This window comes from Patiria miniata, unplaced genomic scaffold (genome assembly GCF_015706575.1).
Source record: "Patiria miniata isolate m_02_andy unplaced genomic scaffold, ASM1570657v1 HiC_scaffold_22, whole genome shotgun sequence".
NCBI classification, from domain to species: Eukaryota; Metazoa; Echinodermata; class Asteroidea; order Valvatida; family Asterinidae; genus Patiria; species Patiria miniata.
Window position 1 is genome coordinate 4,485,634 of NW_024037061.1, and position 15,728 is coordinate 4,501,361.

General features: G+C 37.7%; 1 protein-coding gene across 3 annotated transcripts in view; it reads right to left on the reverse strand.

Moving 5' to 3' along the window:
- Window positions 1–2,915: 2,915 nt before the first annotated feature.
- LOC119730476 (dual specificity protein kinase TTK-like) overlaps window positions 2,916–15,728 on the reverse strand; it is a 31,526-nt gene continuing 18,713 nt past the window's right edge. For 2 of the 3 annotated variants that reach the window (XM_038203404.1, XM_038203403.1), the window contains 7 exons: window positions 14,928–15,049; window positions 13,323–13,468; window positions 11,101–11,207; window positions 10,266–10,364; window positions 8,978–9,184; window positions 7,271–7,364; window positions 2,916–4,003 (listed from right to left, as the gene is read on the reverse strand). In XM_038203404.1, the coding sequence (XP_038059332.1) occupies window positions 3,972–4,003; window positions 7,271–7,364; window positions 8,978–9,184; window positions 10,266–10,364; window positions 11,101–11,207; window positions 13,323–13,468; window positions 14,928–15,049 (807 nt within the window). In that variant the 3' untranslated portion in view covers window positions 2,916–3,971. The remainder of the gene's footprint in view (window positions 4,004–7,270; window positions 7,365–8,977; window positions 9,185–10,265; window positions 10,365–11,100; window positions 11,208–13,322; window positions 13,469–14,927; window positions 15,050–15,728) is intronic. The other variant, XM_038203405.1, reaches the window with a different exon arrangement.

Genomic DNA, 15,728 nt, shown 5'->3' on the forward strand with positions numbered 1-15,728 from the left:
TCCAAGAAATTTTATTTAGAGACCGCAACAAAATTCCGATATTCCTTGTTCCAATTTTTTGGTTATAAATTCCAGGTTTGGTGTCTTGAGATGTTAACCTGCCAAGAGGTTTTATCATGACATTTGTTTCTGTTTTTTTTTCTGCAAGATATTCCTATGTTTGCGACCCAAGAGGAGGTTTAACCTCGCCCCTCGTAGACCAGCCTATTCCATCCCCTAGACGACAAAATTACAGTTGCATTAACCCCGTGCTCTTCCTAAGGAATTTTCAATTTGTATATTTTGTTTCAAGGATATACAAAAAATCATTATTCCAAAGTTTAAACGTCTAGGAAAATAGCTGCTATTGAAAAATACCAAATCTATTTTAAATTGAGGTGAAACTCAAAAATAACACGGGAAACCATCTTTAAAATGAAGGTACGAAATCCACGGACATAATTACACTCGGAGCATGCAAGATGTTTCAACGATTTGTTTAAAATCTGAAACCAAACATTCGAAACTTATTTTAAAACAATCAGATTCCTTTTTGAAACACCGGCACAGTTTAAACCACGGGAAGCTTTCTACGGAACCCCGCCAAGGTCGGATCCAGAACACAATGTTCTCGGGAGGGGGGATGTTTGTTCCCCAAAAAAGTAGGTCCAAAACTTTTCCGCCCCAATGTAATTAAGTATCGGTAAAAAAAAAAAAAAAATGTATCGCTTTTGTTGGTGTTCACAGTGGCTGCCTTTTTATGCGGCGTTACTTAAACAAAAATGGGTTCATCTTTTTTTTTGGGGGGGGGGGGGGAGGAGGGGGGGGGGAGTGCCATGCCATTGCCCCCCCCCCCCCCCCCCCCCCCCCCCCCCGATCCCCCGCCGTTGAACCCCGCCAAACTATTTGGAGAAACATGCATCATTCCTTAATCACATGATTTAAATAGGCATTACAATTATAACAGTTTTGCTAATTATTGTATTTTTTCTCACACGGGAAATTTGATGCAATGTGAAAAACGAAACTATATTGTATACGCGTCTGATGCATCAAATGCCTGGACAGTGACGACATAAAGTAAGAATAATTTATAAGAGGGAGACTGGCTTATATTAAAGCCTGGGGAACTCCGAATAGTCCAAAACGAAAACGAAACTATAAAGGACAGAATTCTGAGCAACATTTTCCTGCCGGATAAGCTCGTTATCTTGGCGTGTGTGGGGTCGGCTTGAGAACGAGGACATTGTGTGGATAATAAAATACATATTTACTATTTCCAAAATCCATGAAAGAATCAAACAATAAGACAAAGTCTTTTAAGGGAGCAATGGAACGCCAGTGGTTTCATTTCAGTTTGATGTGAACCACTCGAGTACAAGCGAGTTTTATCATTGTAAAGATTTGATTTTTGATAAAATGTGACACCTGTCACATAGGAGGGGGTGGGTGCATTGAGGCGGGTAGATTCCTCCCTTTTAACGCATGTTGTTTGTTTTCGATGATATCACCACTCAAAACCCAAAGACGAATGTTCAAAATCTAACCCGTTGAAGTTTCAGCTCAGTGGATATTTAGCCTACACTTTTCGAGAAAACAGTGAATAACCGTCGATGCACAGCCTTTTGATCACGATACCCAGTTTCTACTATAACTTCTTCATTTCCAAAAATCAGTCAATTGACTGATCGTTGGAAATTACCTACATTTCTTTTAAATGACAGCAAGCCAGACGGAACGATTTCATTGTACGATCTTCCATTAGGCCATCAGCCTGGGGGTTTGGTCGGTATCAAATGAGGGGAATAATGCTCATTGTGATTTTTGGCAAGGTATGCACCCCTGTAGTTGGAAACTATGTGATAGCTTTGCAGATAGCAGCTTTTGTGTACTTTTTTAGTTTCACTTAAAAAAAAAACATGGCGGCCATAACTTGCTTGTTACCATAATTAATCCAGTAACAAGTATATTGGCGGCCATTTTGAGAAAAAAAAATTAAAAGTGATAACACTCACAAAATTGCCACCCGGCTCACTGCAAAGCTATCAGACATTTTCCAACTCTAGATGTGCATATCTTGCCAAAAATCGCTATATGAGCGTTGCTGCTTTCGATCATTGAATAACGGTAGCTCAATTTTTGGACCAAAGCTGATAGCCTAAATCTAAATTGGCTTTTGGACAATTCTTTGGTAGGTTAGTTTGGAGATTAAAGCAAATGATTCTTTAATTATGCCTTTAATAACATGATTTAGCTATCAGTAAATAACCAGAGAGCAGACTTCAGTGACTTGTCACTCTCGACTCCCATTTCCGTGACTCGGACGATGACGAATGACTCGGCCTCTAACTCGGACTCGACCATGCGGACTCGGACTAATTGGACTCGACCTGCGTGTGCCTAGACTCGGGACCAGTGGCGTCACCAGACTTTTCAGTCTGGGGGGGCACAGGGGGGGCACCAGCATTTGATGGGGGGGGGGGGCACTTAGGTGGATACGGATCGCCGTCCTGGGGGAGGGGTCTAAGGCTTTTTTTTCTAGATTTAGTTTGCCTGCTTCTCATGCTAATGGGCGACAACACAACCGTGACCTTTCCAGTTCAGATATAGCTCATCTTTGCTCCTTCAAATTAAGTCTGAATAAGGTAAGAATGTTGCATCCCGCGAGTGCCACTTTTTTCATACTGTATCGCATTGGCGGTCAATCATTGCAAAAATACAGAAAAGACAAGAATCATTGCAAAAATACAGAAGAGACAAGCATTTGGGACTGAGAAACATTTCCAATTTTGTTAGAAAATACTTTGAAAATGCACTCAACTCTCCATAGACAGTTAGTGCCGTCTGGAGACTACATTCTTTCCCTGAATAATTGTTTACTTTTTAATTTAGGTAAATACACAACATGGTTATTAATGAACTACACCTTGACATGCTTTTCATAATAAATGTTTCTTTTTTATTATTATGACTCTTGTGATTTCTCTCTTTGTTGCCTATTTACATTTACTATCAAAGCCCATTTTTGTGTTCAATTATTGCAGGAATCAAATACATCTTTATCCTTCAATGTAAAAGATGTTTGCAACACTGGCAAAAAATCATATACAGCAAACGAACGTTATATAAAAAAGCCACGCGAATTGTTAGCACTGCTATACTACAAAGCGGACAAGTTGATCATGTTCCATTTCATTTATCAACATACAGTAATATGCAACAAAGTGCCGAACAACCAGAAAGTCACCAGCAACATATACTCATTTCATACTTCAAATGGAGATTCATTTCAATTATATCCCACATGATCACGGCTGTTCCTTTTTACTATATTTGTTAAGTTCAAGCATTAGTTTACGATGGAATTAAGCTTTTATGCCAGTGTCTATATTTACAGTTGAATAAAATAACACGTTTAATGTTACAGATTGCATAATAAATGAAGAGCAAAAACAACAAAGAAACAAAATAAAACACAAGGCAAAGATGTCTAAAGAGTCACAACTTTTTAGTGTCTGAAAGTTAATTTGTCACAGGTATGTATGTAAACACATTCATGTGGTTTTCCATTTGGGAAAATGGCTTTTCCAAATTGGAGCTCAACTGTATTCTATGGATTACATGATAGAGATTAGTGCTATTATACAACGGATAAAAGAAACAAACTACTTGAGTAAAGAAAAGCTCTAACTTATTGCATTCTTTTAACTAACTGGAATTAGTTTTATGCATGTTGACCCAGGCACACAAAAGTAAAGTGTAGAATTTGTATACAAAGTAAATAAACAAAATGTTCAAGTTCATTAATTGTTAGATACTTCTCCAATGAGACAGAGAGCCCTGATTACTGGCACAAGAACTGAGGTTTGTACAAAAAAGTTGCTGTCATCGGTTTGTGGACTGCACCAACATTAGAGTACTCGACAGGCTGACCGGTTGCACTGCTAAATGTATGCAGAACTTGAGAGTGATCACTCGGAGTATTCTGCCGCTCATTTCATAGTTTCTGTTCCCCAAGTTTGCTCTGTAAAAGAGAAAATATTGAAGAATGGACTAAGCATTTACATTGGTATTGAAATACAGGATGAGTAAAAAACAAAAAACAAAACGAATCCCAAATGTCAGGACTATTGTTTTACTGAAGTCATTTCTGCATGTAGCACTTTCAAAATCTAGGGTATGCAAGTGCAAGTCATAAGCTTTCTTTTAGTACAAGAATCATTCAAATCACTCATGTAATTTTTAAGTTACGGAATTTTAAACACAACCACCGTTTAAAACTTCTGTCCACGGATCACAAAAAGTTCAGTGTTCTTTCAGCAAAACGAAAACAAATCACATAGGGATGTGTGTGAATTGTTTTCGTTTTGCTGAAAGAACGCACACCTTTTTTTTGTGATCCGTGGACAGAACTTTTATTTAAACAGTGGTTGTGTTTAAAATTCCGTAACTTGAAAATTACATGACCGATTTGAATGATTCTTGCAATAAAAGAAAGCTTATGAATTGAGCTTTTATATCCCAGATTTAGAAAGTGGTACATGCAGAACTTCAGTAAAACAATGGTCCCAACATTTGGATTCCGTTTTTATTGACTCATCCTGTATAACAGGGATGCATTCTGAAGAAAAAAAATGTGAATGCATTTTATGGACATGTACTTGTCAACTTCAGTTCCAGGATGACTAACATCTCACAGGACTGGATGACATTTGAGCAGCCCACCATACATGTGAGGCGTTCCAGCAAAGTGAGACAGAACTAGGCAGAGGTCGAAATGAGAGTTTGTGGGCATTAGGAAAGAGAATAATATTCTCCTTACAATACTGTTTGTGGACAAGTTTAATATGGCTCAATATTATGGCTGATTAAATTCCAATTTACCAACGTCAAAAAAGTAAAATACAGAGAAAAAAAACCAAACCAACTTTCGAGTTTTGTCGTCGTGAAAATGAAATATGCCAACTGTTTTACCTTTAAAAACATTTTTATTCCACGATTTGTATTCTATTTCTGTATCATGTGTAGTAGACATATCAAAGATTACTAATATATCAATTAATCTGAAAGTCCAAAATAAGGCAAAAAAAAATAAAAAATAAAAAAATAGTTCTGCTTCTCCGATTACATGGCATTTGAAAATAGGGTAGGTAGGTAGGGAATTTTTTTTTTTTCTTTTGCAAATTTTGTTTGTGTACGACCATATGGAGGCGTCTGCATGTTGTCAAGGTAGAAATTGATGGTTTTGGGTGTTTTTTTTCCTTCTAATTTTTCCAATAAAAACATTGGGGTAGGGGCTGTCAGAATAGGGTAGGTAGGGAAACCGGAAGCAGAATGATTGTTTTTGGCCTAATCAATCCATTGAAGTTTTTGTGTGTGTATATTTCTACCCTACAGCCTGTACCCAGTTCCGTCTCATTTTTGCCAGAATGCCTCACAAATTCTCCGATTCAATTTGTTTCAAATACGAAACACTGTCTGTGTTAGGTGAAGGTATAATACGAACTATAAAGAAGAAAATAATTCTTAGAAACACTTATTGTTTTACGTTTGTTTAGTAATTCATTTGCTTTTGCTGTAATTTTCAGAAATGGATGGAATTGGGGGGTTGGAAATATATAGCAAATATAGTTACACTGACTTTTTTGAGGTTTTGGGTTCAAAAATGCTATAAAAACCAAGAAAAACAATCATTTTCCTGTAGTCTGGTTCCCTGACTCCATATAAGAAGAAACAGAGCAGTTTTACATACATTGGGGAATTGTAAGGTCAGGGAACCAGTCTAGCTGGCTTGTACCCGTTCATAGGTGTGTAATCGATTGCAAACAAGTGCGATGGTCAATTGGGGCCAGTATTTGAAAAAAAGCCAGTTTTTTCCAACGCTGATCGGCCGATCAGCGTTGGAAATTGATACAAAAATAGCACTTTTCTTGAAAATGACAGTATACCAGGTGCCATGATTTTACAGGATGCTTTACACTGTCATTCACTAACAGTCCAGCAAGGTATTTCAAAATGATTTGGTAGTTTTAATTTTTTGATGTTTGCAAATGTTGTATTTTCCCTTTAAATTGTGTTAAAATTTGTGACCTCTGCTGTAGTTACCCATAGTGACTCCTAAAGCTAGTAAGTTATAATTTGAATAAGTAATGATGGAGTTGAAGTGATGTGGAGGTCAAGTCCAAACAAAAAAAATAGTCGGTCTCTGGTCAGACCGAAGTTCTGGAACTGATGCGGTGACGCGATTTTTTTTTTTTTGGGGTGGCTGTTTTTTTTTCAAGCTTGAATTGTACAGACAAGGTGAGTACTATTTTACTTTTTTGTGTCCTCATTATACATTGGTGTCCTCCATAATTTGCCTTGGTGCCCATTATCATTTGCCTTGGTGCAATTTTCCCATTCCTTGGTGCTCCTTGGTACAAATATTTGAGGAAGTGCGGCAATAGAGGGCGCTGTTGAAGCTTCCGTGTTAATTTTGAAAAAAAAAAGGTTGACGCGCATGATTAAAACTGACGCGCGTGCTGACCAGAAACCCAGTATTTTTTTGGGGGGGGGGGGGGCCTAAGGAGCAAAAGTATCCACTGAAATTTAGGTTGACTGAACTATCAAATCTACATGTATGTACATTAATTCTTAGAGTATTTAGACCTAGTCATAAATCTTACTCTTTGATCACACTAGTTTTAAAGGGAATATACAACATTTGCAAACATCGCAAAATAAAACTACCAAGTTTTTACGAAATACCTTACTAGGATGTTGGTAAATGACAGTCTCAAGCATCTTGTAACATTATGGCACCTGGTGTGACGTCGTTTTCAAGAAAATGGTATTTTTGTATACATTTTCAACGGTGGTCGGCCGACCAGCGTTGGAAAAACCTAACTATTTTTCAACTACTGCTCCAAATTTACCATTTTTCAGTTCAAACTTTGTTTGCTATTGGTTACATGTTCATGAACGGGTGCAGGCCAGCTAGACTGGTTCCCTTGCCTTACAATTTTCCATCATCTATAAATTGATCCATTTATCTTTTGTGGAGTCAGGGAACCAGACTACATGAACATTTTTGTTTTTCTTGGTTTTTCCAACCTTTTTGAACACAAAACGTAAAAAATGTCAGTGTAACAATATTTGATCTATTATACTAACCCCTCAAATACTTCATTTCTGAAAATTACAGCAAGAGCCAATGATGCACATTCCCTTTAACTCCTATAAAACCAAATAATACACTACCTAAGCTATATGGGATTAGGCCATTTTATCCATTTAACTTTGGTAGACTCACCATACGTCTGCTCTTCTGTGACTTGAGTAGGAAGTGCGTTCTGGTATTTGTGAGCTAACTGACCTCTCAACACGGCTTCCAAATCACGGTTCTCCTAATGATTGGTGAGTTATAAGGTGCAACAAGCATGCAAAATGAAAGTACATTTAGTACAGGGTGAATAAAAAAAAGCAGAACCCAAATCCCCGAAATTATATTTTATATTTTAAAAAAATTATGTAGCACAAAAAATAATGCTTGGAAAGCCAATTTTCTAACCTACTTTCAGATGAAATTGCTCAAAGCGTTCAAAGAATATCACCATTTAAACGCAATGACCCTAAAACCTGTTTCATCCAACAAAAAAAAAAAAAGCGATTTATTGTGTATTCTTACTGTTTCGAACAACAAACATGACAAAGAAAATGACACAGAATACTTGTTTCAACATATGTCAACAACTGAAGTACACAATGTCTTTAATAACAACCCTGGTCAGGCAAACAAAATGATTTAGAAAATACACTTATTGGAAGAGACGGGCCTTCGAAAGGACTTTGTTGAATACGTTTAACTTTAAAATGTGGTTTTATCGCTGGTGATTTTTGAAGACAATTGTGACGGTGATTCTTGAAATCGTATTTTTGGACGAAAGGGGTTTTAGGGTCATTCTGTTTAAATGGTAATATTCTTTGAACGGATTGAGCAAGTTCTGTTTTTTCATCTAAAAGTAGCTTACGAAATTGGCCTTTCAGTCATTATTTTTGATGCTACATCTTTTTTTTAAACATGGGGTTTGGGTTCAGTTTTTTTTTACTCGCCCTGTAGTAACTAGTAGAAAGAAAATACAAGGTTATTTTACAAATTTGAAGATGATGAAAAGTATAAATCTTATCTCTTGGTCAACTAACAAACATGTCAGAAATTTTTTGAGAAAAATAATGACAACAAAAATGGCACCAAATTCTAATAAAAATGAAACCAATTTCTCATGTTAGAAATCATGAACGAAGGAAAGTTTGCCAATTAAAAATGAAAGGAACACATGAATTAATTAAAACAAAATTGAAGAAATACACAAAAACATGAACAACCCCTATTTTTTTCTTTGGGCTCCGTGCGCCAACAAAAGAGGGCGCGTTTTTACCACTTTTGAGAGCACCGTGGACAGGACACACAGCATGTGCGTACTGTACTGTACTTGTTCGCGCGCAAAGTACGCATGACTTCCTGAATGTGCTTAAGTTATTACCAACAACGTCTTCACGTGAGCGTCAGGTGTCGTTCGCGTGCAAATTCATTCAAATTTAACTTGTGATGGTCTCCCAGACTAATTCCCGCCCCCAATAACTTTGGATCATTCGAAATACGCAGTGGATGGACTGGGAACCAGTCTAGGTCTCCCCCAACTCTTCTTTTCTGACCGTTGAAGGAGTACTTGTACACGGAGCCTGTACTCAGAAACGTGTGTTCACCGTCGATCGTGGACGTCAAATTGTCCCTCTTTTGTTTGTACTATTTAGTTTTAGGAAGACTCCCTTAGGTTTTGTACACGACCCCAATCGCGGACGTATGCTGGGAATCGTGGACGATATTGTTCTCTTTTGTTCTCTGGTATTTTTTATCCACGGTTTGAAAAGATGAACACGTACACAATGCTGTGAGATGACAGACACAATCATTCACAAGGAACCAAATTGATATGAAAGTTTGTAGTCAGCAACCTACCTTTTCATGGCTTTCTTGTCTCATGTACTTGTTGCTCTGTGATCTGCACAGTGGTTTGAGAGCTGACTGAGCCTGTTGCAGTGCTTCCCGCTGCACAACCTGTAGGGGTACTCTGTTTGCTTGCCTAGGCTGAGCCAACTGAGGCGGTTGTTGAGGCATATCAAATGATGGTTGGTGTGGAGGTGGTGCTGGTGGCTGGGTAGGAGGCTAGCAGGGCAAAAGTATCCACAGTATCAGGGTTACACTCGAGTCCATCACAAGTACTCACAAGTAGAGGACAAGTGCATTTGTGATTTAGTTGTGACCAGACTTGCGATTGACTCGGCTATAAAACTGCCAAATAGTGGTTGAAATGGGCCTTATTCACGAGTTGGCCATTTTTGTCTTATTCCCTGAATGTATTTTATCAATTGTTATCTGTTGAATGGGATGGCGCCAGACTATTTATGCTGACACAATGCAGCCTTATTTTACTCTCATTTTTTTGTTAAATATGGCTTTAAACATTAGGGAATGTTTAATTATAAATTTCAATTATTCATTGAAGCAAACTGGAGTTTATTATAAATTAACTTGCTTTCATTTCTCGTCGCAAGTTCCAAAAATTAAGATTTTACCAAACTTTCAATTCAATATGGCCGACTCGTGAATAAGGCCCATTGAATATGACCAAGTTCCATTCAAACTATTTGAACTGACCAGACAGGTTTTTAATGGAATCAAAATGCAGGCTTTTCAAGCAGACCCAGGTGAAAAAGTAGGAGACCACTAGCATCATAATTTTCAACAACAAAAAAACAGGACGAAAGTAGGACTTTAAAGGACAAAATCAAAATAAAAGTAGAACTTTGGCGGGCTTTCAGGAGTAGTTTTCGTTGATATTCACCCATGTCCACAGCATCATAAGCCTCATTTGGCATGTTCTGTACCCACAACACTTGTGCTCCATCCTTAACTAAGCTCTTGGAAGTACAGTTGCAGTACTCCTGCGCCCAAGCCCTTCATTGTGTGATTTACATATGACAGTGTGCAACTCTTTTATGAAAAATATCCAATGAGATTTCATTTTTTTCGGAGTTGTGGGACAAAAAAAGTGGAAAAAAGTAGGAAAAAGTAGGCAGTTCAAGAAAAATTACGAAAAGTAGGAGCAAGGTAACCTAAAAAAAAAAAAAAGGAAAAAAAGTAGGAAGCCTTAAAATGTAATCCCTCAAGATTATTTCAACACAGGACTATTTATTAAGATTATTTCAACTAGGACTACTGCCTGGCCTAGTTGACCATATCTCACCTGTTGAGCAACCTGCTGGAATGGTCTGGATCTGACCTTTGACCCTAGGGCTGTAGAAATGTCGAACTGCTGACCGGACTGCAACTGCTCCATGAGAGTCTGAAGATAAACATTCATTGCAAAGATGACAAGATCATATGATACTTGATTGAATTCAGACCACATGACTGCACAGATATTATGATGAATGCATCAGCTTTATTTGATAACAAGCTATAATGGGTTTTACCATAGCAATTATTTGGATTAAATAAATAACTTGGCAACGAAGGGATTGAAATACAGGGCGAGTCAAAAAAAGCAGAACCCAAATCCAAAAATATATATTTCATTGTTTGGAACAAAGAAAATGACACAGAATACTTGTTTTAACAACTGACAACTGTAGTGCACAATATCTTTATTAACAACCCCGGTTAGGCAAACGGTATGATTTATAAAATGCACCTTTTTAAAAAGACGGGCCTTCAAAATGACTTTGTTGAATATTTTTAACTTTTAAACCGAGGTTTTACCGCTGGTGATGTTAGAAGACAATTGTGACAACCATTCTTGAAATCATATTTTTGGACGAAAGAGGTTTTAGGGTCATTGCGTTTAAATGGTGATATTCTTTGAACGAATTGAGCAATTTCAGTAATTTTTTCATCTAAAAGTAGCTAATGAAATTGGCTTTCCAGTCATTATTATTTTTGGTGCTACATATTTTGTTAAATATGAAATATAATTTTGGGGTTCTGCTTTTTTGACTGACCCTGTATGTTGGGCAACATAATTTTGATTCAGGCTAAATTGTATGACAATTGACGCTTGCAGTTATGATTGACTGCCTTACCCTAGTCACTGCCGTGATGCTGGTTGGTGAATTGATCTGTGCGTGACTCAGCTGGGATATTAAACTCTTCAGGTGCTCCTCTGTCAAGTTAGGCTTGCTTGCTTCCTCTTTATGAAGAAAGACAAATGTCAAACTATTAAATTGGATATATGTGAGGCGTTATGGCAAAATGAGACAGAACTGGGCAGAGGTTGAAATGAGGGTTTGTGGGTATTAGGAAAGAGAATACAATTCTCCTTACAATACTGTTTGATGCACTTCAATTGTTGCACATTCTGTTATGGCTGTTAAAAGATTGCATTTATCAATATGTCAATAAAATCAAATACTGGGAAAAAGGTCTTTAAAGTCTCGACTGTTTTGTTGTCATGAAAATGAAAGACGCCAATTGTTTTTCTTTAAAAACACTTTTATTCCACGATTTTTATCAAAGATTAAAAATATCAAAAAACATGAAAACAAAATAACCTCAATTTTTAATTTTTTTTGGGGCTGAAACAGCCTTTGTTTTCGCTATTAAAGATTTGTTTCTTTTTCTTTTCTCTTTTTCTTTTCAGTGATCAGCCCATAGCATTTGTACACGTTTTTTGTAACCGGCACTTGGATGTGTTATAGATGAAAATTGAAGCGACGTCATCATGACATCATCACGTGTCACGTGACATCACAATAACATGAATAAAGGTGCATATCTTGAAGGTTTATATCTACAGAACCAAAGGTCCAATTGGGTTGAAAGTTGGCATGTACCAAGACCAGGATGTGTTATAGATGAAAATTGAAGTGACGTCATCATGATATCATCACGTGTCACGTGACGTCAATTTAAAAGTGCATTTTTCTGTGGCCTATATCTGCAGAACTATAGGTCCGATTTGGTTGTATCTTGGTATGTATCTAAGCCGGGATGTGTTATTGTTAAAAATTGAAGAGATGTCATGATGATGTCATCCCATAAAATGTGACGTCACATTAAAGGTGCATTTTATAAGCATATATCTACGGAACCATTGGCACTGATCGATTTGCAACTTTCTGCTGATCTCTGTCCCATCAATCTATAACATGATATAGAAATACAACAACATATTACCGAAACAGCCATGTGTTTGTCCACATACATAAATCTAGGTTTTTTTTCGGCATATTTCTCCACTACCACCTGTCATGCCTGTGTCCAGTTCTGTCCCATTTTGCCAGAAAGCCTCACACGTTTAAAAGTTAAATGTTTCCTTACATTTTACTATAATTCCAGGAATCTCTGTCTATCTGTTTGTCCGTCGATTATCTCCAGAACCGGGCACCGTATGAAGTTGAAAATCGGCGGGTATATTTTTCGGGACAACAGAATGTGCAGTGCAAAGTTTGAAGTTGTTTGGACCAGCGGTTCTCGAAAAAGCTACAAAAAAGCAGTATTTTCTGAGGCAAATGTGGCAGTATATATAGCTTAGAACATAACACCCGCACGCGCTGAAGTTCTTTTCAATTGTTTATGTCATGTAAAGCTAAAGCGCGCATGCTCAATATGACGCAACACCACGCGTGCGTATGGCGCACCGAGTTGTGGACTGTGTTGTCACAATTAACACTGCATGCGTGTACGTACGTGCAAAGAGCTAGCCATAGAGCTAGCTGACCTTCACTGGGGGGATATTCCACTATCAACAATGGGTACTTCACTGGGGGGGGGGGGGGGGGGGCTGGGATAAACAATAACACAGTTTAAAAAATGTGCGTTCAACCTGTGAGTGAACGTGTGCGTTCAACCTGTGAAAACAACACCATTGAATCGTGTGCGTTGTTTGCACGAGCAGTTCTCAAAAACTCTGCAAGCATGCAACCAATACCAGCGGCAAAGCAATTTGCGCTTCCTGAACATGCACATTTTAGACGGGCACTGCACTAGTTAAAGCAAACAGGAGAGCCATCAAAATTGAACAAACGACAATAATCTGAAAACCAAACATCTGAATTAACTTAAAATGGTCAGTGGGACTTGAAAATATACTCGCAGTCAGTTGACCTTTGATTGATTGAGAAATTGTGGATAGGAATTCACAAGGTCGGTTTGGAGTTAAGGAACAGATAAAATAGAAACCAATGTCATGGTTGATTCTTGGGTTCCAAGCACAGGACTAATTCAAGTCTACCGGTAGGTACAAACGTTGACTTCAATGCACAGGGAAATTTCTGTAAACCATTAACTAGTAGGCAAGACTCACCCTGCACAGGGGCTGCTTCTGACAGGAAATACGGATGCTTTCTGAGTTCAGGAATGGAAGGTCTTTCCCGAGGGTCTCTGATCAAACATTTCTTGAGAAGGTCAAGGAGATGTGGATTGTCAACAGCTGGGAACTCGATCACATGCCTATATATAGACAAAAAGAAAAGTAAAAATTCAATTCAGGGGATGTTTAAACCACTGTTTAAACACAGCGTAGAAGTGTTTCTTCAAGTTTGCCAGCAATAAAGGTGGTCCCTGAATCAGGATGATACATTTGTGCTTTCGTCTTTGAATTTTATTTTTAATGAAAGAGTATAATTTATTCTTCAATGTTTGTAAAGTTTTGAAGTTTGGGGAAAACGAGTGAGTAATTTGATAGTTTATTTCAGATAAGTTTTCTTTAGGGCAAAAAAAAGGCTCCGGTTTCTAGTCTGGGCGCGCGTCGCAATAGCCATACGCGTCGGCAAAATTCAAAAGTTTTTTTTCAATGTAAGATGATGTCTCAAAACCGCCAAATTCACTGATTTGACTGGAATCCTGCTGCTGCACAATTTTAAAGTGTTTTTAGATGGGGTTACGATCGAGTATAAGCTTTATGTGGCCTCTCTGGGCTCCCATACATTTTGCACTAAATTTAGTCGGGCACCATTTGCAGTCATCAGCCGACATTTGAAGAAAAAAAAGTAAAAAAAAAAAAAAAAAAAAAAAAAAAAAAAAGCTGTGTCGCCGCACCACTTTTGGGGCAAGCTCCATACCAGAAACCTAAGACTTTTTTTGGCCTTAAATTCATCTTCTAAATGGAGGAACACACACATGCATGCGAATCGAGCCAGTATCGGCAACCAGGACCCTAACCCGATTTTTTGTTTTGAAACCAGAACCTTAAAGGGCCCATGTAATGTAATGTTTTAATACTATCCTTGAAATTGCACCTTTGTATCCCATTTAACCTTATGTTCAATTTTCATTTTGCCATTTTCAAGGATATTTTGGTGCCTTTTAGGTTTTTGTGCTGATGTAAATTTTCATATTCATGAGCAAAAAAATGTGATGTCATTTTAGGCAGAAACCTTAATGTTACAGCTATTTCAGTACCAAAAGTTGCCAGAATAAGTTGGATATTTTGCTGTGGTAAACTTGTTCTTTTCTTTGGTGATTCGTTGTTGTGTCAGTACAAGGCAGTAAGCCAATGAACAAACTTTTCTCACAAATGTTTTCATTGAGCAAATTTTTGGGTTCACAATTTGAACAGAAAACCCCTAAACTGAACAGTATCTTCCTGAAATGACATCGCAGTAACAGCGCCCTCAGTTGTTAGGCAAAACAGGATAATATTTTTAATGTTTAAAGAAGTGCACTTTTCAACAAAATTAACCAGAAAGGGATGTCAAATAGTTTTCATACATTTAAAAGGAGTAGAAAGTTGAACACAAAAAGTATATTCCAAAGTAGAATCCATGTTGTGGACTTTTTCAAACTGCTCTATACCACTCTGTTATTCTGCTAATTACAGTTGCTGACTTTGTGACATTTGCTGTTTTCACTCTTTCTTGACGCATGGACTTAGAAGGCTTGGCCCAAGAGTAGGCCTACATGTACATACCTTGGATCACAGATGGCTTGGAGTTTCATTAGGCTGAGAGTGATATGCTGAAACGGTGTCTTGCCATAAACCATGTAGTAGAAGATACAGCCAAGGGACCACACATCACTCTTACAATTAATCTGAAAAAAAACAAAACAATGCTCACGTCCGGAATTCTGTGACACCTTCATCACTGGTTTGTTTAACATCAAATTCATGCAATCTCCCAACGTTTTTACGAGAGTGGTGCCCCTCTTTCTGAATGATTTCTGAATGACCAATCAAAAGGCTGCGAGAATAATAAGATTAACGGCCGAATGTCTGTTTTGTGATAAGCCGGATGAAAGACGATATTTCCCGGGGGACGATTCCTTGAAATTTGTTTGCATCGATGTTCAGCTTGAAACCTTAAAACTCCCTAAACAGTGGTCTGGGACAAACAGTAAATTGATCGCTCGGCAAATTTTCCACAAATATTTTCTGAAACCCGGTCTAACCTTTTCAAAACAGAAAAAAGGGCGAACGATTTTGTTATTGCACTGACAACAGCTTTCCGGACACAAATGCAGCGTGCGGTTAGATTTCACACCGAACCCTTCACCAATCTATACCGAGAGTTATTGCTTAGACGCTCGATATATATCTTACTGAAACTGGAGCTCAAGTTAAATTTCCTTCTCAGCCAATACGATCTTTTTCAGATGAAAAAAGAGCGGATGACGAAAATTGATTCACTTTTTATACTACAGGAAATGTTTTGTCAACTACCGTCTGCGATAACACTGGAGACTTATAGTTATTTGAACGGTTTTGTGAAGT